The sequence below is a fragment of the Pipra filicauda genome, unplaced genomic scaffold, assembly GCF_003945595.2.
Source record: "Pipra filicauda isolate LSUMZ 115617 unplaced genomic scaffold, ASM394559v2 scaffold5_size6683894_pilon, whole genome shotgun sequence".
NCBI classification, from domain to species: Eukaryota; Metazoa; Chordata; class Aves; order Passeriformes; family Pipridae; genus Pipra; species Pipra filicauda.
Genome location: NW_024104754.1, coordinates 3,195,732 through 3,220,198, shown reverse-complemented (window position 1 = coordinate 3,220,198; position 24,467 = coordinate 3,195,732). Strand labels below are relative to the sequence as shown.

Sequence of the window (24,467 nt, the reverse complement as noted above, 5' to 3'; positions counted from 1 at the left end):
TGCAGGGCATGTGAACATGGTCCTTCCTAGTGCTATACTGCGAGTGTAGTACTGCCAAAACACTATGGGTGTCAAGAGGGTTGCATTTTTTGGTTTATTTTCCACAGATCCTGGGTAAACAGTGCAATGTCTAATTATGACTAGAAATATACGGCTGGAAATTATCTACCCTAAATCTTACTTTATTTCAAATAGTGTTTTTCAAGAAATATTCTGGGCAAAATATTCTTTTGCTTAACTACAAAATTATATCCTAAAATTTGAGCACAGGTTGCTGTCCAGTTGAGGCTTGTGAACAGGTTTTGCTCTTTCCTAAGCCATTTCTAAGCCATTTCTAGCCTTACACAGTACAGAATAATTCTGCTAACACAAGTAATATGTTCAGTGGAGTAAAACAGGAGTCAAGTACAGCTATAATAATATTAATATGATACTAAGGGGATACTAATGATCTACTATATGATAGTATTAAAATGTATCTTATATAGACCTTTATATAGACTAAAAATGTTAATAAGAAGTATAATTTTGTTATACGTATGTGCCACTTTACAATTGTGTGGGGACAGAATATGCCTTATACACAAATCTGCTGAGAACCTGGAAGGCCAAATGTGGTGCAAAAAGGCAATAGTCTATCATTCTCTCCTCAGAATACACCACAGACACCAAGCAGTCAAAAGCCACCTGAAAAAGCAGTGCAGCTCTGGTAAACTTCTGCAGTCTGTTGTCCCAGCTTTGATGCAGCAACCTGTTAAGACTGCTCAGGGCATATAACAGCCTATTGTTCACTCCTGTTAACAAGGTGCACAGCATTCATTCTCCACATGCAAAATTCGGATCATTAAGCCAAGCTGAAAGAGAAATACAGTAGACATTTGTTGATTTTTTTTATGATGCCCACAAGCATCTACAGATGTGATCCCATGTAATGAGGCATGTGGCCTTAAGCTGCAATTATTTGCAAACAGCAGGATCTCCTGGCAAAAGAGATGGCACTTGCTGTGTTATGAAAGCTGTCCCTCTAAAACCATGTTTGGTTAGCACCTATGCCCTGTTGAAATTGGCATAGATAATTCCAAGTGGGAACAATGCCAGCATGACAGATGGGAATGAATACAGGCATGCCAGAGAACCAGGATGTTCGTCAAGTCTAAGTATTAGGGACAGAGTCCTTTCCAAGAATTTAGAAATGGCAGGCTGTCCAGACTTTTTCTACTTGAGGTAAGAAATATAAGAATATATGATCTCTTTTGTAACTATGAGCAAAATCAATTATAGTCATTTAAAAATAGCTTATCTGAGCCATGCAAAACATGATAGTAGTCAGCTGAATTAGAACAACTTTTTCTCTGGATTCAGATTGGCACCAGGTCCTAGAGTGTAGAACCTGTGCATCAGAGTGAAAAGGATTCCACGGGTTTTCTCCTAAGTGGTTTGCACTGAAAAGCTTTTGGATGATAATGAGTATTGTTCATTTATATACTGCCTTTCAGGCTGTGAGCCCAAAGCAATTTGCAAGTTTATGAGAATGTAAAGTTATAACTGGGAGGTACGTCATTTACAATTAAGCAAATGAATCTTGCATGTATTAATGGGCTATAGTCCTGTCTCCCATCTCCTCTCCCCCCAGGGATCATAAACTGGAACCCTCTGTGAAGAGGGTGGAGGAAGGCAAAATCCCTCTGCCACAGTCCTGACAGATATGCGTGCCCTGCTTTTCTCTTTACATGGCACAAACGGCCATAACAGATCAGTTATCCAAAACACTAACTTAATCTCCAAACAAGAATTACTAAATCCTATGGGGTTTTTTGCGCATTGAACAGCTACTTTCTCTATTTCTCTTTTCATATTTTGAACAGCCAAAATATATCACCCAAAAAGACTTATCTATGATCATTTATGTGATTCTGAGAAACAGGAAGAACAAAAATTGCTTAGGTACTTCTGTTCAAAAACTAAGAATCTGGTGTTGCATTTCCCACTGCACAAAATGACTGGACTCCCAGAAGAGCCTACTAACAAAACATCCCTCCATTTTGGATTTGTTGAACTTCAGCAACCAAAATTTATGGATACCTCTGAAAAAAAATTGGCTCTAATATGGACAAATTCATGGCTGTCTGTGCTGTGTATCATACGAAAGGTATTATAACTGGGTTGCCGAGCTTGTGTTCTAACCAGTGCAGCTAATAGTGTCATCTTACAGCTGAACCCTGTTTTCTCTTCAAAAGAGTTCTAATACTATTAGTAGGAATAAAAAGCATTGCTGAATTTATTTTCATTTAATCCAGTGATATTCTGTAGACTAGAAATCTATATGTGTGTTATCCAATGAACTGACTGACCATTTCATGTATCAGCTCTTTTTTGCAACACAACCTTGAGTAATATCACGAGTCATCTCAATAAGGAACCTTAGTTAATAGATTTCATGTTCTAAAGTAATACATGAAGAGATGCATTCATTCTAAATGTCCTGAATTTTCTGTGCATTTATAAAAATTACTTTGATTAAAAATCAGTGGATTGTTTTATTACAGCTTTTCCTCAAAGATCCATTTCTGAAAAATATTGAATAGACACACAATAATGATTTTTAAACACATGAGAGCTCACTCTGAATGTGGCAATCCTGACACACACAGTGCAATAGATGCGAAGCATCAATTGAAACTATTCCTGAACCTAATACTTCCTTAACTTAAAGTTACATCGCAAAGTTTAATGGTTGGACTCAATGATCTTTGAGGTCTTTTCCAACTTTAACAATTCTATTAGTCTATGAAATACAAATAAAAGTTACATTAAAATAGGGAAGCATAATTTTATATACAAATTATAATTTTTGACATATAAAATTAATTTTAAAAATGCAAGATTATCTTCTACCTTGTGATATGCTGCGTTTTACGGGAGGGTAAAACATGTTTACACTGCCATACATCATCCTGAAGGTAACCAGCAGAACCTGAATGTAGACAATAGGGCTTGTTATCCAGAGTGAGAGCGGCTCTACCAGTCTTTTCTGGCAAGATTTCTTGGAGTCTTGATCTCACTTTCCACCAGAATCCAATAGCTAGGATGGGAATGAGAACGTCTCTTTGCCATGCTGAATTTCTGCTGTAGTAGAATGTTTTTCCTCTTGACAACATCACATTTTGATGTATAATGGCTATTGTAGTAGCAGACCCTATATATATAATCACTGTGCTATTTAAAGTAGATTTTAAAGACTCAAAAATTACATGATAAGGATTATCATGATTTTTGATTCAAATTTCATTAATGTTCTCAACGATATCAGCATACATTGCAGATCTTGCCTAGTATGAACATGGTATAATGTTTGTGGCTAATGTCATCCATTTCTAGGACTCAGTGTTAAAATAATCAATGGACTGTTGAGCAGAATGCTCTACAGCCTAAATTAGCTCTACTTGGTTAATTGCCTCCCGCTCTCCACCGAAGGGAGCTGTTGAGACTATAAAAAAATAATTTTAGAAAAAAAATTGCTTGAGTAAGTAGTCTGGAGGACAAAGATCACTCAAGAAACAGTTTCTACTTTTCTCCTGTAAAGGAGAAGTTTAGAATATGGAGAGAAAAACTTTATCTTCTGCATTCCTATAAAGCATCTCTTACAATCCAGTCAACTCTGTAGTTAAAACTTGCAACATTACATGTATCAAAATTTGCTATCTACTAATAATCAATAAAGTAAACAGGTATTAAGAGTGTGCTGCCAAGAGAATTTCTCCTTAAAGTAGAGCTATCTAATAATGGCTTTGTTTCTTCTTTCCAGATCTAAAATGGTTTAAATATTCTGGAGTGTATTAATTCTGCTCTATATACCTTCTCTCTACAGGCCATTACTCCAGTTGTATGAGAGGACCTATGCAGTCCTGAAGGGGAAGATTCAACTACATGGCTGTGAATGGAAGAGGTAGAACTGAAACACTGCCCAAGCTGTGAAAAATGCTGAAAAATCCTGACTTTGTAAATCAATATCAATCAATGCCCTGCAAAGTACATCATAAATCTGGGTGTTCAAGAGGGCTAACACTGAGGTAATAACACCACCTTAAGTTTTAAAACATTTCACAAACATTAGGAGAATCTCAGGAGGCCTTTGATCCAATGTCCTCCTTGGGGGTCTTCCAACAATTAAGAGTTATTGGAATAGATTGGTTTTCCAGACACATCTCCTCCTCAAAACAGATTTTTAAAAAAAAGACTAGTGTGAGTGTGGGACATGTTTTGAGTTAATAATCCTCTGCTGGGAGATAAATTTAACCTGGAAGAACAGGTTTCAATGTAGAAGGAGAACATTTTATTTAGGCTTTGGACAATGGGATTTCTCTTGACTAGCCAAGATTTCTCCTTCAGCAAATATAGAACAGACATTCATCTTTTATAAGTTATTAATAATAAATGTTGAACTTTCTCAGACCCTTCAGTGCAAAGCACTTACGACACGCTCATTTATTCAGCATTGAACAGGATTTTACTTGTTCAATTGAACCAATATGCATCTGCCATCATTTGTCTGTACCTGAGGAAAAGCAACCCATATTTACCAGGCAGGCTTTCCAGTTTAAGGGTACTGTGCCCAGTTTCCTTATTATCTGCTTTCTGGACAGCTATAAGGCTCAGATAGTTCTCTTTTAAGAAGTCACCAGAAAAATGCCATTTGAATGCCATATCTGTTCTGCTGATATTTGTGTGTCGTAACATTCAGAGCCTGATATGTGTAGATACCAATTCATTTCAGGGTTACAAATGAAACTGCATGTCACTATAGGACTGATTAATTACATGGTGTACCTAAGAAATGAGCTGCTTGGCAGCAAGAGTGAAAAAGACTGCTTCTTTTCTAAAAATAAGGACAAAAGGACTGGGAGAATCTTTATGGTTTCATAGGACGTTTCTAGAGGGCTTGTGAAATCTGAGATTATCTTTTCTCTTTCCTTTCTGGGAAAGGAGAAAGCCATACTAGTGAACCACAGCTAGTGGTCACTTGCTGTTCTTACTGCCCTGTCCCAAACCTGGCTAAGCAGCAGGAAGCTGTGGGAGAGGAGTGAACTGGCTCTTCAGGCACCATGTACTACTCAAACACCTGTACTGCTCAAGTATCTTCCTCGCTAGAGGCAAAATGGGGAGAAAATCTCCTCTGACAGCCTTTGCTACCGTGCACACGCATAACTGGTCCTGACGGGGGGAGACAGTTGAAGAACTGGGAATCTACCCTAAGAGATTTCGAGAGCCTAAGATAATATTCCAAGTAGAATAGATTTTAAGAAACGTGGTGAGTGACTAGAAATTACACTGTCTTTAGTGCATTGATGTATTTCCTTGGGGACCTAACAGCAGGTCAACCAGATAGGAAATGGTGTGAGATTAACAAGTCTTTCTTTATGAAGATCTGCTTGAATTAAAATCAACATGGCCCCTAGAGATCAGTAACTGCTCTTCTAACTCCTCCTGAAAGCGACAGCTGAGTCACATTCAAAATACAGAATAACCTGTTATGCCTTAAAAGCAACAACCAACAAGTGTTTAATGGTGGTTCTGATGTTATTCACAGAGCTTGTGAATGCATTTTTTTGCAAAACATTCCAGGGCGGGAATCGTGACACAAGAGGGCACTTTCATGAATGAAGAGTTTCCATTTAATGCATCTTTGAACCCATGTGAATTTGTACTATGCATACTGTGTCCTCTCCATTCCTGAGAGCTGGGGGAAGATCTGTGTCATACCTGGAGGCCCAGACCTCCACTTTCCCAAGAAGAAAGCATGTCTCTGTGCTGTACGTCCTTCCGTGAACAAGTGAATTCCTTTGCTGTAAACAGCCTGCTCACTGCTACACTTCCTAAGGTGAAGTACACTACTTCATAAATGGTGTACTCTGTATGTTAGTGTACAGCAGCATGTCCCATTTAAGTCATTCCAACTCTACAGCATCCGCGTTTGCTTTCTGGTTTTATTAATGAATAAAATGGTGCTGGAAATATTTGTTCCCACGGTAGCATATAAATTGAATTTTATTTTTTTTAAGTGAAAAGTTCTGCCTAACCATTAAAGGGTTTTGCCATTGATACTTATTTGTTAGTGTTTGACTATGAAAGAACCACATGGCAGGCACAGCAGATCTGCCGATGTGCATGTCAGTTCCCAAAGAATGGGTGTAAGCTGTGAAAGGAAAAATAAAAAATACAAAACCACTGGCAACTTATGACCTCTTTTGCTGGCCTTTACAGGCTGATTTTATACTGCTCTGTAACTAAGACTCTGGATGAACACCGGAACAAAACCAAGCTTGCTATTGTATTGAGGCAGGGAGCACAATGCTGGGAAATTCAAACCGTACTGTTTCTCACCTTCAGGCCTATAACTGAGTACACCTCCACTGTACCTGAGGATCAGAAGACACTGTGTTGTAGGTTATAAAAGGAAAATTATCATTTACATTAGTACGCAGCTGCTGAAAGTACCTATTGGTCATGTTTGGTGGTGGGTGTTCAAGTTGCTGATACGGAGCATGTCAGCTGTGTGGCACCTGTGTTTTAATCCATGACAACAACATAAATCGTCCGTGTAAGTTTGCAGGAGACCAGCAGCTGAGTCCTAAGAGACTGTGCTATGTTCCCATCCCTAAAAACAATGCACATATCCTCTTACTTGTTCCCTTAGAGGCAGTACGCTACACACAGACCATTTAGAATTTATTTTTATGGCACAGATTGTATCAAGTGAAAATTGTGCAATGACTTAAATACATTTCCCAAAGTTTTACATAAAATGTGGATTTTTCTGCATCTTTCCTAGTTGATGCTAATACTACTTACAATGGAAAATGACCATTAAAATTATGATCCCGTTATCAAATAAAAAACACCAAAGCACGTGTGAGTGATTAACGCGGGAATCTCAGAAACACGTGCCCAGCTCAGCGATGATAATCCTGTTTCGACCAAGCTTGATTAAAAAGGATTTTAGTCGTTGCTTAGGTGTGAACCTGCTCATGGCGCAAAATTACTCATTAAACAGGAGGGGCTTTTTGAGCATTACTAATTAAAAAGTAGCCGCATACAAGGACATAGCAGGTGTTCTCAGACGCGTCCCCTTCTCCTGCCGGTGACCCGAGTCCCGGGGAGGGGGCGCGACACCGCGACACCGACATCGCGACATCGACACCGTGGCACTGAGTGTCATCGATCCCACGACACAGCCACCGCGATACCGTGTCACTAACACCACGACACAGCCACCGCGACACCGCGCCACCAACACCACATCCCCGACCCGCGCTAGCATTCGCCCCGCCCCTCTCGCCCCGCCCCTGCTCCGCCCCCGGCTAGCGCGATGCTACTGCGGCTGCGCGGGAGCAGCGGCGCGCGCGCGCGCGCACCGCGCCCCCCGCGGCCGCCAATGGCGCCGGCACAAAGTGACCTTGGGCGCGCCCCGCCCCTTCCGCCGCCCGGCCCCGCCGCGCCTGCGCAGCCCGGCCCAGCCCGCCCGCCCTCGGCCCGAGCGCGGCAGCCGCACGGTGAGACCCGCGCCCCCCGCGCCATCCGCAACCATCGCCGCCCCCGCTCGCCGCTCCCTCACTCTCTCCCTCTCCGCAGAGACGCCGGATCGCGACCCCCGGGACGCCGCCCGCTAAGATGTTCGCTTGCGCCAAGCTCGCCACCTCGCCCTCCCTGGTGAGTGGGGGCCCGCGGGGGCGCCTGCGCCTCCTCAGCGGCTGCGTCCCGGGCGGCGGCGGGGGCCGTGGCGGCGGCGGGGCGCCCGCGGGTCGGGCGGGCCTGTGGGTCCTGCGGCGGGGCCCCGGGACGAGCCCGTAGCGAGAGCCGCCCGCCCAAGTGCGGAGGGGCGAGGGAGGGGCGGTCGGGCTGCGGCAGGGCCGCGTTCTCCTTCCCGCCTCCTTGGCGGGGGCCGCGGCCCGGTGCCAAGGTGAGGGGCCTCCACACACAGCGGCGGAGGGGGAGGGTAGCGCAGACGGTGGCTCTTGGGCCTGCTGCTCTCCGCGCCTCGCTGTAGGTCAAACTCCAGCCTGTTGCTTGTCCTGTGCAAGGCCGGGACTTTTTGCCCTTGCGGAGACAAAAGAGTGACCTGCATGAAAACGATCTCTCTGGCCTGCAGAACGTCTGATTTTGCGTGGTGCAGGTACAGGTTTACCCTGCAGGAAGAGATTTGTGCAAAAGCCTATATGACCTTACGCTGCCGGGAGCCCAAGGACACATGCAGGCCTCTTGTGAAAGAGAATTCATTCATTTGTGCCTCGCTAGATTTAAAAGTCTAGATTACACCTATGCATTTAACAGCTTTGAAATTCATTTGAAGGCTTTTATTTTTTCATTTCAAAACGCATATCACCGCCTGCTGATCTGTCGGGCCTTTTTGTTGGTGTTTTGCTACATTGTCAGCATAATGCATGTACAGGGTCGTTGAATGATGTGGCTGTTTGCACTAACATCTGCTGAGAATGGTGCTGTCAGATTGCATGACAGTGCTTGCTTCTCTATCATTGAGTGTATATCCAGCTGTGCAGAGATGGCCGTCTTTCGAGGAAGACAAATGGCTTAGTAGCTAATAGCCTTATAATCTTACAGACTATTGTATGGAACAGCTGTGATCAAATGTTTCTTCTTTTATAGTTTTTTCCCTCCTCTTGCAGATCCGTGCTGGATCAAGAGTCTTGTACAGACCACTTTCGGCGTCTGTGTTGTCTAGGCCAGAGATCAAGAATGGAGAGGTACCTTATAAACAAAATTCTGTATCTTCTTAAATTACCTGGTGAGCCTAAATGTCCTAAGCCTAGAGTTCACTTGTACTAACTCAATACCTATAATACTGTTTAACTTCAGTGAAACACCTAATAATATTTGTTGCTGTCTTGCTGTTTCCCCTGAGAAGTGTTTCACATTTAAAGTTGATGCTTTCAGGTGGAACAGGTAACATTCTGAAGTTTTTAACTCTTACAATGTCATCACTTGGACAAAGAGCTAGATATTTGATCTAATACAACTTTTAATACTGGATAATAACACTGCCACATGGTCTTGTGTCTGAATATAATGCTTTTTCTTGTTTTGTTTTCTTAGGGCAACTCAACAGTTAACGGGGCCCAAAATACTGTCTCCCGACTAGCACTTAGAGAATTCCAGACTAGTGCTATCAGCAGGGACATTGACACTGCTGCCAAATTCATTGGTGCTGGTGCAGCCACAGTAGGTGTGGCTGGTTCTGGTGCTGGTATTGGAACAGTCTTCGGTAGTCTAATCATTGGTTATGCCAGGTAATCAATCTCTCTCTCTTTTAAAACTCTTTAAGTTGTATGCAGATGTGTCTTGAGATAGAACCCCCAGATCAGCTAAGTTGTAGTAAGGATGTTGGCACTGTAATAAATTCTGTTAATGATTACTGTTACTGATAAACATGGCTGAATAGAATCATATGAAACTGTACTATATTCATCAGGACAGCTCTGTTAAATTCAGAACTTTGTACACTCTACCTGGAAGAGAGCCATGAAAGAAATTGCACCGTTAGACTTGCTTGGTCTTTCAGTCACTGAAGTCTAGTGTTTCAGCATTCAAGCCTAGAAATGAATTAAAAATCCATCCTGGGTCTTTTCCCGTGTGAGAGGAAAAGTCCTAGAGAAAAACGGTCTGAAAACTGGTAATAAGGAGTGTGCGTCTGTGTGGTTTAGTCTTCATAGTCAGGATTGTTGTTTATAAATGGATGTTTAATTCAGTTTTCTAACACATTCAGCTTTGCACTCAAATTATGTAATTTATCAAATGAGTTATCATTCCTTCTAGAAATGAGGGTGAGGATTTTGTAGTAGGGATGAATTTCCACATAACTTTGCAACATTCCTGTTATATGAATAGTTCACATGGCATCATGAAAGAGCAGAACTGATACAGGCATAAAAAAGGTTTCATATTCTTCATTACTCTTTCAGCCAGTTAAGACTTAAGTCTTATTTCTTAACAAAGATTTTTAAGCCCTACTGAAGACAAGTTCACTTTCCATTGAAGAAACAAGTATTTTCAGTACAAAATTAATGCACTGTTTTTTGAATTTGGCATGAACATGTCAATAAGAAGTTGTAGAACATTACTTCATGGTTTTATGTTGAATACTTTTTCCTCTCACTCCTTGAAGGTATATTCATTGCATTTTTGCAAAAAATTGCTGTGAATTTCTCCCCCCCCGTATTGACTTGAGCTGCTTAAAACATAAACTACCTTGGGAGTATAGTTCTCACGTCACAGATGTGAAATAAATGTCTAAAGCATAGTGCTGATAGTTTCTGTATGGGAGGATGTAGAGAAGTCAAATTCAAAAGTATATATTCGAATGTCATAAAAACTGCTCATTTGGAAAACCCCTGTACCATCTGCATAACCTGAATCTAGTCTTAATTGCCAACTCATTTGTCTTCAGTGAAATCCTTGCAAAAAATAGTTCTGCTTGGATTTATTGGAGTTTCCTGTTCTGTAGCAAGGAAGTATGAGGTTAAACTGTATGAGAAACATCTTAATTGTAAAGATAAAAAGGTCTTACACCTTCACTTTCTTTTAGAAATCCTTCTCTGAAGCAGCAGCTGTTCTCATATGCTATCCTGGGATTCGCCCTGTCTGAAGCTATGGGTCTCTTCTGTCTGATGGTTGCTTTCTTGATCCTATTTGCCATGTGAATGGAGATCTGCCTGAAATACTGGCATTGGAATGTAACTGCATTTTATGGGACTCCCAAAATGTTGATGTCATGGAAATTGATGCTATTTCCAAAGTCATTTCATTAAAGATAACTTTAACTGTCAACCTGTTGCCTGCATTTATTGTCTTTCTCACTAGGATATCTGGAAGATGGCATTTTGTTGTTCAGTCGCTGTGGATTTCTCCCGATAATGACGTATTGCATAGGACCTTTCAAACAATGACTTCAAGCCAAGCATTAATATAGATGGTCATGTGGCTTGTTTGTTAAAATCCACGTGGCACATCTTTGAAAGATGAAAGGATGCAGAGATGAAGTGTGAAAGGCTGTAGTGCTGGCCGCCCTCCTGTTTGCGTTTTAAACGTCCAGCGCTGTTTCTCTGCACAATTTGTTTTTTCTCAAGCTAGCTGACGCATAAGTTGTTCTGGCACCTCTTAATAGAAGGAGCTAAACACAAATCCATGGAAGGTTTAAGAAAGTTTAAGAAATTTTGATTACCATGGTACAAGTTTTCCACTTGGATCTGACATGTGTCCCCATTGAACTAAATTAATGATTGATTCAGTTTGGTCCAAATCATTTAGTTGTGACACTCTGATATTATGCTCTTGGCTCCACCTAATTAAAAGGAAGAGCTTCCAGTTTCCTAATTTTGTAAAGTCAGCCCTGCATTTTCTTGCAAATTCTTTTAAGAGCATTAGGATCAAAGCATTTTTGTTACAAAAATATTGCTGCAGTATCTATCTGTCCTTCTCATAGTATCTGTCTTGTAACACTCTAAATGCATTTATAGTGTCATCTACACTTGGAGCAAAATACTTTGTGCTACTACGGTAATCTGGTCGGGGGGTTGATCACATCTCAAACTTTATTCAGAATATTAATCTGATCATTTGACAAATAGAAGCTGAACTTTGTAAGAATGTGAGCAAGCTTGTTAAATGTTCTGTCATCTTCCTATTAAATGGGTAATTACTGAATTAAATATAGATGCCTATCCTGTGGGAAGTGGAGAGAGGATTACTGACTCTCAGATCAGTGCAAGATGCAGGTAAGATTTTTTTCATTTGAACTAAAAAGTACCAAATTGGTGTTTACGGAGATGTGTTGGACTTTGTAGTGTTAGCTTACTAGTTGGACTTGATGATCTTAAAGTTCTAAGAGACCTTTCCCTAAAGGTGTTTCCCAGCCTAAATGGTTCTGTGATTCATGTAACATAATGTGGCCCTAGCATGAGAAGTAGCTTTCCCCACATGTTCTTAGGAGAAAATAGGCATCTCTAATACAGAGAACATCCTTGCATATATGTGAATTTCAGGAGTGTAGAATATGTAGCATCTTTTAAGTATTAGCTTTATCACAATACAAGTAGTGTCTTATATGACAAGATCTGGAAGTCAGGGTTTTGTGGAGAGAGGTAGGAGGTGAAGGATATTGCAGGTATCTTCCATGTCTACACTCATGCAGTGTTGATTTTAGGAATTGGCTATTACCCATTCTCATAAGCTGTTGAGTTGCAGTGCATTTACCCTGGTTGAAAGGTAGATAATCTAGACTAAAGCTTGTATGTGTACTGCTGTCCTGGTAGGTGATGAACTTTATTCTGTTCTTTCAGTACAGCAGAGATGTCTGCCGGTATCTGATATCGCAATCTACATTTCCTAAAATCATGGACAGTCTAGTGGACTAGCTTAATTCAAGCTTCAGATTTCCTTTTCACTGCGATTTGGCCAAACAGGCATCTTCAAACTTGTCTCAGTCAAGTCTAGCTCCGGTTCTGTTAATTCTACTTAGGAATTTGTTTGCAAATAAAATGTTTATGCTGAGTTGTTATTATGTGTTCGGTGTAGATAGAAGACCCGGCTGAGCTATTGCTCCATAACCTCAGTAAGAAAGCCACCTGGAGTCACCATGAGTTACTTGAATCAGGTTTGAGTAATAATTTCTGGATTTACATCCCATATTTTCCCATATGGTTCACCGTGTCAACATGTACCCTTTTTCTTGTGATCAGCCTTTCCTGAAAGGCAGCAGGACATCTTGGGTGATCCTGTATCTGGATGTGAAGTCTGTTTTAGTAGTAGCATCTCCCCAAGCTTGTTATCTTTTAAATCACTCAGACTGATGAACATAGGCCAAACTCAAGCAAAATTGCTGTTTGGTTATGCCAATCGTGAGAGAATTGGATCTGGATTTTACAGATAAAGATTAATCAAGGACTTTCAAAACACGGCCACAAACCTTCGCACAGAGGATTATCCTCCTTATAGACAATAAGGGGCTTAGAGTTAACGAGTGATGGGCAGATGTTGACAGCTGAACTATTACAGGACACATTGAACCCTTTCTCTATTCCTCTATTTTCCCTATTCTTAAAAAGCAGAGCTTAGTTGGTCAATTTGAGTGGTCTGACAAAGAGTACTTGCTCACAAAAGTGTCAACTATAAATGTGTAAAAGACTAATTTTTTTTTTTCCAAAGAAAATGCCAATCCAACCTCTTTGGATTGATAGATCAGGAACAGACCAAGGTCTCTCGATCTTCTCCATAACAGTTTACATCAAGAAATCTTTCTGTAAGTCAGAGAAACCAAATTTAAAGTTTTTTGAGGTGATACTGTGGGCTTCACTTCCTTGAAACCTTTTTCACGGTTTCTTCTGACATGGACCATGCTGACCATAGAGATTGTCAGCTCATGAAAATTTGTGTTAGAGGTTCTCCAGACTCCCAACACTGTTCATGTTTCATTGTTGAAGATGAAGCTAAGTGAAGCAGAGATCTTCATTGTCTCTGAATAACTGTTCTTCCTGCTGTTCAGGTAGATCAGACCTCAGTGGTGTGCACAGCGTGTTATTCTAATGGATAATGAAGGAAATGCTTATGTTAGCAATTACGCTCTTAAGTTATTGCTGCAGGTAAAAGTGAACATCCTGCTGCTGTTTTTTTCATTTTCCTCGTTTCCCTCTGTCTGTTTTTTTGCACCAGTTTCAGAGGGAAGAAAAGCACTTGCAGTTCAGGTTTTTTTGTTCAGGCTCAGGACTGCTGCTGCCATGTGATGGTGGAGCTAAACTATTGAAAAATGCTTGCTTCCAATACAGCTTTTAGTCGCCCTGTGAAGAAAGAAATATTTAAGATCTCTATTCCTCTCTTCTGCACTCACATTTGAGTCCTTTGCAACATGCTACATTAAAGAATAATACCACCTTTAAGTGAAAAGTGTACTTTTATGCAGTGCTTTTTATCCTACCATATCTCAACTTTTCAAAAGTGCTATATAGTGCCTACCAAAACAATACACAAGAAATGAAACATACTATATTGTCTTTTGCAAGTTCAGAGAAACTGAGACAAAATGTATTTTACTGGGACTAACACTACTTTTTTAGAAATACTTTATTGTTAGTCTCATAATCTCAGATCAGTCTCAGAACAAGACAGTTTGAAAAGATACACAGGCACAGAATTAAAACTTCATCTGTGATTCAGAGCACATACTAGCTAAACTGTGTTGCCATATAGGGTTATATTTTTTTTAATTAATCCAAAATGCTTTTAGTTCCTCCTGTGTAAAATAGAGGTGCTTGCCATCATTCTACAGTGCTGCAGCATTTTTGATACATCCACTATGGCGAACGTTTAGCAGAACCACGGCTTCAGGCATATGCCAAGCTCCTGCCCCGAGCTGCGTGAAGAGAGATGGGGAAACCGATGTAGTGTAGCCAGTACAGGGCTTTGGAGGTCTGCTTATTCCAAAAATTAGATGTGACAAGCACGTGAAGACTTGCCACTGAGCACAGCCAGGCAGTGGTTTAGACCCTGCCTGCTGCCTTCCCTTCGCAGCGGCTCCCAGCCCTCCCGCAGCAGGGGACGGGCGCTCCATCCCGCGCTCCCGTCCGCCATGGCTGCACAGATCCTGCTCCTCCCACCGCGCTGGGCCCGGCACCGCCACGGCCCGGCTGTCGCGGCAGAGGTGCTGCCCCGGTGAGGCAGCGGAGCCCTGGGCAGCCCCTCGTTCGGTGTCCGCGGCAGGACGGGGCGCTGCTCCCGCCCCGCTGGCTTTGGGTGTGACGGCCGCGCCCCCGCTCGCCACGTGACCACCCCGCCCCCGCGGAGGTGTCAGCGGCGATCTCGCGAGAGGTGACGGAAGCCCGCGGGGGACCCGGCCTTTAATGTGCGGTGCGGCCGCGTTCCGGGTGAGTTTGTAAACACGGCCCGGCCCGGCCCGGCCCGGCCCCGCGGCTCCTCCTCCCTCCGCGCTGCGGCGGCGCCGGGCGGGCGGGGGCACCGGGTGCGGCGCGGCGGGAGCGGCCCGCGCGGCGGTAGGCGGGGGATGCCCGGGAGGCAGTAACATGGCGCCGCCACCGCTCTCCGCGGCAGCCCCCTCCCCCAGCGCGGCCTGCGGCTCCCGCCGCCCCTAGAGCGGGGCGGGGCGGCCCGGCCGGCGCCGCGGACACCGGCACCCGCCAGGAGGTAGGGCCTGGCGAGGCGAGCGGGTGGGCGAAGGGGCTGCGGCGCATCCGGGAGCGGGAAGCCCTGCGGGGGCAGCGCCGGGACCTACCTCGGCCCGGCCCGGCCCGCGGTGGTGGGCACAGGGCGGGAGGAGGGGGCGGCCAGGCCTCGCCTTTCCACCTCGGCTCGGCTCCAAGGAGGCGTCCTCCCCATCCATCTTCTGCTTTGGAAGGAGATCTCGATCCGAGCCTGTGCTGGTGCGGAGATTGCCGAGAGGGGTGCGGGTGTGAGGGGCGTTGGACGGGGGGTGCGAACAGCTTTTCTGCACCGCAGGGAGGTCTTGGCCTGCTTGGGGTTTGGCCGTGGCCGTGGACCTCCTGGACCAGTCGCCTCATTGACTTTGCCTGTTATTGTGCATTATGCCTCTCGAGTTGCCTAATAGAAGGTCTGTGAAGCTTTCACGTGAAAAAGACCCATCACAGACTCTCAATCAGTGATGGCTGCACGGTGTTTCAGGCACAAATGTTTTATGCCACGATGCAACTTGATGTTTGTAGTTAGGGCATGTGTGTGCTGCCATGTTGCTTCTGCAGTCTTATTCATTCTATAGCCTTTTTCTATAGGGAGATAGAAAAGGGAGTTCTTTTGAGGAGGGAGATCTTGAAGGGAGATCCATGAGTGTCTTCATGTCCTGTCCATGCACTCTGTGTCAGTCATTTGCTTTTCCTTGCGTTGCTGTCTCCCAGAGATGTTTATCTTCAAATAGTGATGCTGTCACCTGTTTCCTTGCACTGGAATAAGAAATTTAAATAAAGCTGAAAATTCTGAACCATTCTCTGCTTTCCAAATAGTGACCTTGAATATGGCCCAAGTGTATTTTATTTTCTACCTTTTAAAATAATATTTTTGTTTTCTTCTCATCAAATTGTATTCATGGGGGTGAATGTCATGTCCCCAGGTCTGGCTGAGTGTAAAACCAGATAAAAGTTAATAAAAACAAATGTTCCTGAAGTTAAGGTCATAGCAGTGTTAGATGCTAAATTCAGCACCAGCTGATAGGATGAGGATGAGGCCTTGTGGTCCTGGTCTTCTACAGGTGTTCCAAATGGGATTTCTTCAGCCATCCTCTGAAACAGGTTGCTGTTCAGTTAATGGACATACAGTTGCAGACATAATTTCAGAGGGGCAAACTATAGTTGAGTTAGGCATTCACTTAAATTCTTTTAAGTGTTTATAATTCCGCATTCAAGAATCAAAATTGTTGTCTTGTTAAAAAACAAAACAGTAATTTTGTCAAGAATTGCTTGTTATATAGTGCATCAAAAGAATCATGAAATAATAAAAAACCTTAATGTGTCCATAAAATGAAGCAGCTCTTTTAAAAATCCATTTTGACTTTATGTTTCAATACTGATATTGCATGTTAATGCTTAATCAATTAGTTGAACTTTTGATCTTCACAATGTAGTTGATGTTTCTATCCTAACTTGGATTCTAGAAATATGAGTATGTTTGGTATGTCTTTTTCCAGAAACTTCTAGACTGTGCAGTATCTAACATAAGGTGCTTTCAGCTCTTAAATTTGATCATACATACTTTTATTAAGTGTTGTTTTCTCTTTTGTGACAAAATGTTGAACAGCTTGAAATATTATTCTGATTATGGTTTCATTACATTCTGGATGTACATAGTGCTAAAAATTCCTTTTCTGTCATCAACTGTTCTTCCATTCTTAACAAATTTAAACTTACAAATGCACATTTCTAGCTCCAAGGAGTTTTACTAACTTTAAAAGTTTCTTAAGTCTAATATCAACATTTTTAATGGTTTCTTAAAGTAGTCTTGAATCTCTGTATAAAAACTATGCATTAACTATTCACAAAGGAGCAAACTTGATTCAATAATTTTAACTTTTTTTTTTAATAATTAACAGATTTCAAGTTATCGTTGTCCTCCTGCATAACTCAACTGCATTTGTTTCACATATGATGTGCACTCTAAGGAGGCATTGGTTATAGTTAGTGATAGAAATATGAGTCAATGTTTAATAATCATGCAATAAATATTTTTTTCAAAGTCTGGGCTGTACTGTTTCCAACTTTATTCTCAGTTTCAGTGCACCCTGAGAACTTTTCCATTAGCTTCACTTCAGGTGAGAGCTTCCCCTCAGTAAAGCATTCCAAGCAATACTGTATGTTTCCCTTTCTAGATGAATGCCAATGGTCGTTGATATAATTACTTATATACAATGATCTTATAGAATAAGATCATTCTGTTTTAATGAGCAAGAAGAGTCTTGTAGTGGGATATTTTTGATATATTTAAAGATTTTTTAAAAATTAAATTCTTAATTATTGTCTTCAATTTTATAATTCAGGGATGCAGTCTGAGAAAATGTGAAAAGGAAGTAACTTTTTGTTAAGCTTTTTTTTTAATTTGTTGAAAGTAGTATAGAAAAAGGAGGTTGGATTTCTAATGTTTGTTAGGTTGATGGGCAATATGAAGACGTCCAAACCTAGATAAATGAGCTGGGGAAAGTAAGCCCTAATATCTCTGTAAGTGAATTGTAAAAAGATGGGTGGAATATTAACCCCTTTATATTTCTTCTTCGAGGTTCATTGACTTTTCATTTATCTGCACGAGCTGTAGTCACACAGCCTGAATTTTTAATAAGTTAAAGAAAGATCAAGGTGCCTCTGAAAAATACTGAAGCCAGAGGGTTGAATTAAAAACTGCCTATCCAGCCAGTAGGAAGCATTTGGCCTAAGGACCTTTCTTAATGCCGTTACTGTTCTCTCTTTACCAGAAAAGTGTCTTCTTGTAGATGAAGCCTGCTCCTTCAGCAGAGGGGAAGGAACTTCATTGCTTTGTTTCTGTATATGTGACTATCTCTCCAACTGGCTTTCTTGTTCTTATTTGAACTTGTTAAGTTAATCATCGTTGATTCTTGGATCTGTTCTTGTCTAGAGGCTCTCCCCTCTACAGAATTTAGACAAACCATGGAAGGTATGGAATTAACTTTAGACATCAGATATAAACAGTTAATTAATAATATCAGCACAAAGTGCGTAACATTTGACTTTTTTAAAGAAAAAATCTGAGCATTATGCTACAGGTGTTCCAGTCTTCCTTAGTCTTCCCCAGAACTCTCTGAAACAGATCATGTGTCTTCTAGAAAATAGCACAACTTTTCTACTAAGCAGTATAGTCTGAAGAAGCAGCTCCTGTTTTCCTGTTCATCGGGGGTTGATATTTACAATCTTTAAATATTGTGGACTATGGGTTGTAGTTTCCTTGCAGAATCTACCGAGCTACTTTCTGGCAATCTTACTTTCATTATGAGGACAAATGTGTTTATTTTTCAACTTTTATCTCCTCCATTTTCTTCATCGGTCAGTTTTAATTTTTAGAAATGCTGAATTCTACGGTGTGACACAAATACAGTTAGTCATATCGCTTCTGAAAGTGCACTGTGATGGTCAAGTATTAATTACACTGCTTGCTTTACCTTTCTTCTTTTGCTTTATAGGAAACAGAAAAATAGCTGTTCCAGTCCCTCCAGGTAAGTGGAGCAATGCTTTTTTTTCCTTTAAAATACAAAATTTTAATTTTAATTTAATTTTTTTTTTTAATTTATGTCACTTCTTATTAAGTAGTATATTCTACCTACTAACTTCTGATTTTTACTCAAAATTTGCAAGTCTACCTCTACAGAAAACTGTGGAAATAAGGATAGACTCAAATGTGGGGCGTGATTAAAATTGATGCTTTGAATACTGTATGCAAGTGTTGAAAGTATAAAGGTGCCACATTCATTTTGATTTGTGTTGATTTGTTTGATTGCATGAGAAAGCCATCTCTTTTAATTTTGAGATGTTTAAATTTGGAAAACAAAAATAACTGCCCGTTACATTTTTGGTGGTTTTTTTCCCCCTCATCTAAAGAAACTAAGGAAAACACTAAATTCAGCTCTTCAAGTAACTAGTAAGAGAATGTTATCCTTTACTGTGGCAAATATGTTCAGTTCACTTTGAGTAAGTACCTCAAGTAGAGCTCCTAAAGTTGACAAAGACTTAAAAATATTGACCTTATCATTTTATGCTTCAGTTTCCTATTATAAAATGAAGCTTTAAAGTAAAGTTTTATACTATCTAAAGTAACTACACACTATGATGAGATTTATAGAAAAGCTTAGTAAGAGTTAATAATTCTCCTCACAGTAAGGCTACTGTATCTTGCAGTAAAAGGGGCACAGTCCCAGATCAAATGTAAAGAATAAAGGGAAATGTTGACTAGACATGATCAGTCTTGAGGAAATGCAAACATCCGTAGGAAAATACGTCACTGATACTGTAACATAAGCACTTTGTAATGTTTGGACCCAGAGAAGACTGAATGATGATGGACTACTGTAATTCTAACTCGTCTCAGTGGCCTAATATAGCTTTTGTCCAAGTTTCATCTTTCTTCAAACCAGAATGTACAGATGTTTCTTGAGTTGGAGCCACATGGAAGTGATCGGTCCGGCTGCAGAGCTTGGATGTGCTTCACATGTGAGCAGTAGTAGATAAATCAGCTACTACTGTAGCTGCAGACTGACAGATTGTCCTCTATGGACTGTCCAGTTTGGGGGGTGACACAGTTGTGAGAATATGCATCTCTTCTTGCTGGTTGGCCAGCAGAGGAATGCTGTCCTTCAAAAGGTCCTTTAAGGTTTTTGTTTGTTTGTGGGGGTTATTTGTGTTTATAGTTGTCTTTTCTGTGTTCAGCTCTGGCAGTTTTACTCCTTGCTGTCTGTGTCAGCCCTGACGTGTCAGGAGGGCAGTCTCTCTGTTGCTACAGTGCTTAAAATAAGGAATCGCAGGGTAAGATTGCGCAGCCCCTGAGCAGGTTTGTGCATGGAGGTCTTTCAGCACAAAACTTGCTTTCTACAGGTAAAGCAGAGGCTTTAGCTATAAGTCTGATGAATCTTTACTAGAGATGTGCAAAGAATTATTTTTCTCAGCAAATTTGTAGAGGTTTTTGCGAGGACTATCAATATATATACAGTTTAAAAAGCTACTTAAATAGAAAATAAATTTTGAAACAGGGTGTAAGTTGTGTTTGCCGTACTCCTGTATGTGGGAAATTAAAAGAAGACAGAAGAACCTTTACCAGTAAAATAAGCCAATAAGACGTGGTTTAACTCAGTGTATGGTATGATTCTATTCTTTTACAAATTGTCTACAGAAAGGTATTTTGAAAGCAAGCCTCAGACTATGTAGTAATAGTTTCCACAAAGTGTACCCAAGATGTTTAATTAAAATCTTATAGAAATATGCAAGTAATTGTTGAAGCTAATTTTGTGGCACATTTAGGTAAACGTTAGTGTAGCATTGTATAGAGACATCTTTATTTTTAAAGAAGCACATGATCCTAAATATTAGTGAATTACTTGCAAACTCTGTTTTTATTTCTCTGTATTATATATATCTTGAAGATGTATAGGTACTTATTTATATATTTTACTGCACCGTTTACATTCCAAAAGCAATAGAAGAGGCTTATGACATTTTAAATAGGCATGCTTTGAAAGTATTTTACTTTTGCATTGAAAGTATGGAGCAAACCCCATAAAAGTGAGAGTATTTTCTGATTTCAGTACCGAAGGTGATTATAATGCCAAGATTATTTCATGTTTTTCCCATGTTCAACTCTGATCCTGTTACTGTGTGACTTCAGATTCTTTGTATGGACTTCTTTATGCTACTGAAAGGAATCTAGGGTTGGAAGATTACAGAAGAAAGTTGCAGTTCAGTGGATTGTAGTAAGAATCACGTCACTGAATGTTCATTTTGTCTGAAGAGGATAGTTAAGGCTGGAGTTTCACATTCAGATTGGATTCCTCCAGGAACCATCTTTTTTTCTATGGGTCAAGGTGTTTGCTGTTGCCTGGGTAACAGTCCAAGGTGTCTATAATTCACCTCTACTGATGGGGCAATCACTTTATGTATTTTGTTTCTCATTTAGTTGGGTGATTAACATTTTTGTCAAGATGGCATTTAAGTTGCTATTTTGGTTTTCAGGGGGATAGTATTACTGTGATATTCTCACTCAGAGCAATCAGTTTCCAACAGAGACTCTTGAAATCAGAGCGGGAATTACAAACATTTTTTTCTGAAAATTTGCCTTTTGTGTGTTAGTCTTGCTGTGCCTGTCAGGCAGTGTAATCCAGAAGGAAAAGAGGAGGCAAAGGTTTGTTTGTATTTTGTAGCAGCAACAGCTTTAGTTGTTGGGCTGTGAAGTTAACTATGCAGACTCTTCTAAAGCTGTCAGAACATTTCCCAAGTTTGGATTGTCTATTGCGGTTGTTCACCTCTGTTTCTAGCTATGATATCTCTATGGTATACTTTAAATTTCAGAGTTATCTTGGGTTGCTCAAAATTTCATCCCCTCAAATTTTGAATTCCTACCAGGATGGAGATTCCACAGCCCCACTGGGCAACCTGTACCTTGCTCTTAACTTTCCTGGTGTGCCTTGTGAATGTTGCATCTCATCCTTTTCTTGTACTCTACACAAAGTCTGGATCTGTCTTGTCTATATCAATACATCAGATGGTATCAGATAGCAAGTATATCCTTCCTTAGCCTTCCTTCTCTGTTCTGAACAAACTTTGCTTCTTGATATTCCTGTTTTGATGGGGCCCTGGGTGGTTTCTCTCCAGTTCATCAACTGTCTTGAGGGGCTCAACAGTGGATATAGCACTCCAGCTGTAGCCTTACGAGTGCCAGATAAAGGGGAATAATCAATTCCCTTCATCTGGTTGCTGTGCCTTTGCTAACTCATCCCAGTAGCCTGTTGGCTTTCAGTGCTGCAAGTGACATGATGCTGAATCACATTCAGTTTTTTGACCGCCAGGAGTTAGAGATTCTGCCCCTAAGCTGCTTGACAGCCAGTTGTCCCTCGCCCTCCACTGCTGCATGGAGTTATTTCGTTCTAGGTGCAAGCTTTGCATTTGTCTTTGTAATACATAAATATAATTCTTATCAATTTGGCAACACTAATGAATGCAAACCCTTTGTTTTTCCATCCTGTCAGATCCAGTTTCTATTTAGATTTAAAATGTCAGAGATCATGCTTGGAATGTGAGCACTCTTTTAGGTGCAAAAATTTCAGTGCTTCAAGATAATTTCTTTCTTCAGATGTTAGCTGGAATCTTTTTACAAGGGATTACCTCACAAAATTCCATGTGGCCTGTAATCAAATAATGTTACAAAGATGAGGACATGAATTTATCTCCAACTTTTTTCCAGTAAGTTTGCCAGGAAGACAGCACTGCTTTTCTTTTTCACAAGGATTGATTTTTAATTTATATATCAGGCATTCAAAATTCACAGGCTTCTCAAACCAACACATGGAACCAGACAACAACTTCATATGCAAATACATGCTTTGGTGATACTCCTTTAAAAGGGAAAATGAGCAGACTTAAAAAATTGACCTTTACATCTTATCACCTAAGAAAAATGCTAACAGTATGGATGGAGTAGATTTTATGGCTGATACTATGCATTTCTCAGAGACTGACAACAAGATACAGTAACAGCGGAAAAAATGTCCTACGTGCATTTTGGTTAATCAAAATCTTCATCGTTTGGATAAAAAACCCAAAACCAGAATTGTTTCTTACACCGTCAGACATTTTTGATATGGATGTAACTCTTCTGCTCATAATCCATACGTGTATATTAGCATATGGTGGCATATGTAGCCATATATAACTTTATGGTGTCCCTTGATCACAGATTTTAAAAAAAAACAAATTCCTTTTGAGATCTCAATGAGATAGAATGCGTTTAAAAAAATAAGATTGTTGCATAGCTGAAGAAGGATAATAAGCTTGTGGGATAGCTTTTAAGTGTCTGTTGAAGTTCCACATAATGTAAGGATATAATCTTAAAGCTTCATTGATAAAGACCTTATCTCTTACCCTGAAGCCATAGTCATGAGACTTGCCCCTAAATTGTTAATACTCTTTCTTAGTGAGAGTACGAAGTTCATAGTTTGAACAGTTCAAGAAATACTCTTTCAGAAACTTGAGACAGGTTATGAACTATTTGCAGAGAACAGCAGAACAGTCTCCATCCCTGATTTGCTTTGGCATCTTTCCTTTGGGACGTAATTGTTTCCCTGAACTGTCAGTGCCAAAGACTCTTAAAGTTTCTGGCAGCCTTTCATCTCTTCTTGACTTGTGCTCTCAGCTCAGTATCCTCATTCTGTTAAACATATATATTTAGATGCGACAGTTTGGAATCTCCTCCGCTGCATGTTTTGTTTCTTTGCTGTTTGGTGTACATGTCCAAGGACACTGGGATCCCTTCCTCCTTGAAGTAATGTCCAAAAAGTCTGAACAGTTTTTTACTGTACAGGTACAGGCAAAAGGATGAGGTAACATGTTCACTATAGATCTCTGAGGTAATAAGTGTGAAATTTGCTTAGGCGTACTTGATTTGTCTTGTGTCTGGTGTTCAGTGGTGTACCAGAAGTGTGCATTCTTAGCATGGCTAGACAGTTCCAGAAGCCTTGCAACTCTGCATTACCAGCATACTGGGGGAGAGATGGATTTATTCTGTTTATGATTTTTAATCATAAAGGCATCCTTATTTATCTTTATCTGCTTCATCAAGCTAAATAGTGTTCAGAACTAACATTGTTAGTTCTCCATACAAATACTCACATTTAAACATGAATGTATTTCCTCCAGGGTAAAGCCACAGATGCCACAACTAATTAGAGAGGATGTATTGAAGTAACCATTTCTTTGAAAAACTGTTATGTTTCATGGGTGAATAGTGGGCATTTTGTCATTTATCTTTACAAAGTCGTGCATTATTAGATTTTTAGCATGCATAATAATTAATATCTTCTTTTAATTACAGTTCATTGCCATGAAAAGGAGGATATGATAGTTTGCCCTATGAAACAGGTTTATATGTGAAATCTGGCAGGTATGTATATTAGTATGTGGGGTGAGTATGCAAAATAGCACTAAATGTAATTAGTATCTCTTCTTTCTTAAATATTTTAGCCTGTTAATAATTTAGTGGCTGAAATATTACTGAAGTACATGTTTTTATAATTAAATTTGTAACAGTTTATGCAAAGGGCTAAGTGTCAACTTATCCTTAAAGATGAGCTTTAAATAAAGATTGTGAAAAGACTAAGGAATTAACACTTCCTCTTCTGTTGGAACCGTAACCTTGACTACTTGCTATTGTCTTCTGCTTTTATACTTTTTTAATTG

At 40.5% G+C, this 24,467-nt stretch overlaps 2 protein-coding genes across 4 annotated transcripts in view; both read left to right on the top strand.

Moving 5' to 3' along the window:
* The first annotated feature begins 7,495 nt into the window (after positions 1–7,495).
* ATP5MC3 (ATP synthase membrane subunit c locus 3) lies at positions 7,496–10,839 on the top strand. Its single transcript, XM_027733520.2, has 5 exons — positions 7,496–7,550; positions 7,630–7,707; positions 8,682–8,759; positions 9,109–9,302; positions 10,598–10,839. Exons 2-5 carry the CDS (start codon positions 7,669–7,671, stop codon positions 10,710–10,712), a joined length of 426 nt encoding a protein of 141 aa, XP_027589321.1. The 5' UTR covers positions 7,496–7,550; positions 7,630–7,668; the 3' UTR covers positions 10,713–10,839.
* A 4,027-nt stretch (positions 10,840–14,866) lies between these two features.
* Positions 14,867–24,467, top strand: part of ATF2 (activating transcription factor 2) — a 47,675-nt gene continuing 38,074 nt past the window's right edge. The window contains exons 1-3 of one of the 3 annotated variants that reach the window (XM_027733521.2): positions 14,867–14,927; positions 18,713–18,745; positions 24,103–24,171. The gene's annotated coding sequence lies outside the window, so the exon portion shown is untranslated. Of the gene's footprint in view, positions 14,928–15,050; positions 15,205–18,712; positions 18,746–24,102; positions 24,172–24,467 lie in introns of those variants that run through there. The other 2 variants (XM_039388022.1, XM_027733522.2) reach the window with 2 other exon arrangements.

Bases quoted from the DNA above. Each gene is read 5' to 3' on its own strand.
- ATP5MC3 (XM_027733520.2), top strand. From the start codon at position 7,669: ATGTTCGCTTGCGCCAAGCTCGCCACCTCGCCCTCCCTG. The intron at 7,708-8,681 runs GTGAGTGGGGGC...CTCCTCTTGCAG, and splicing joins TCGCCACCTCGCCCTCCCTG to ATCCGTGCTGGATCAAGAGT. The intron at 9,303-10,597 runs GTAATCAATCTC...ACTTTCTTTTAG, and splicing joins CTAATCATTGGTTATGCCAG to AAATCCTTCTCTGAAGCAGC.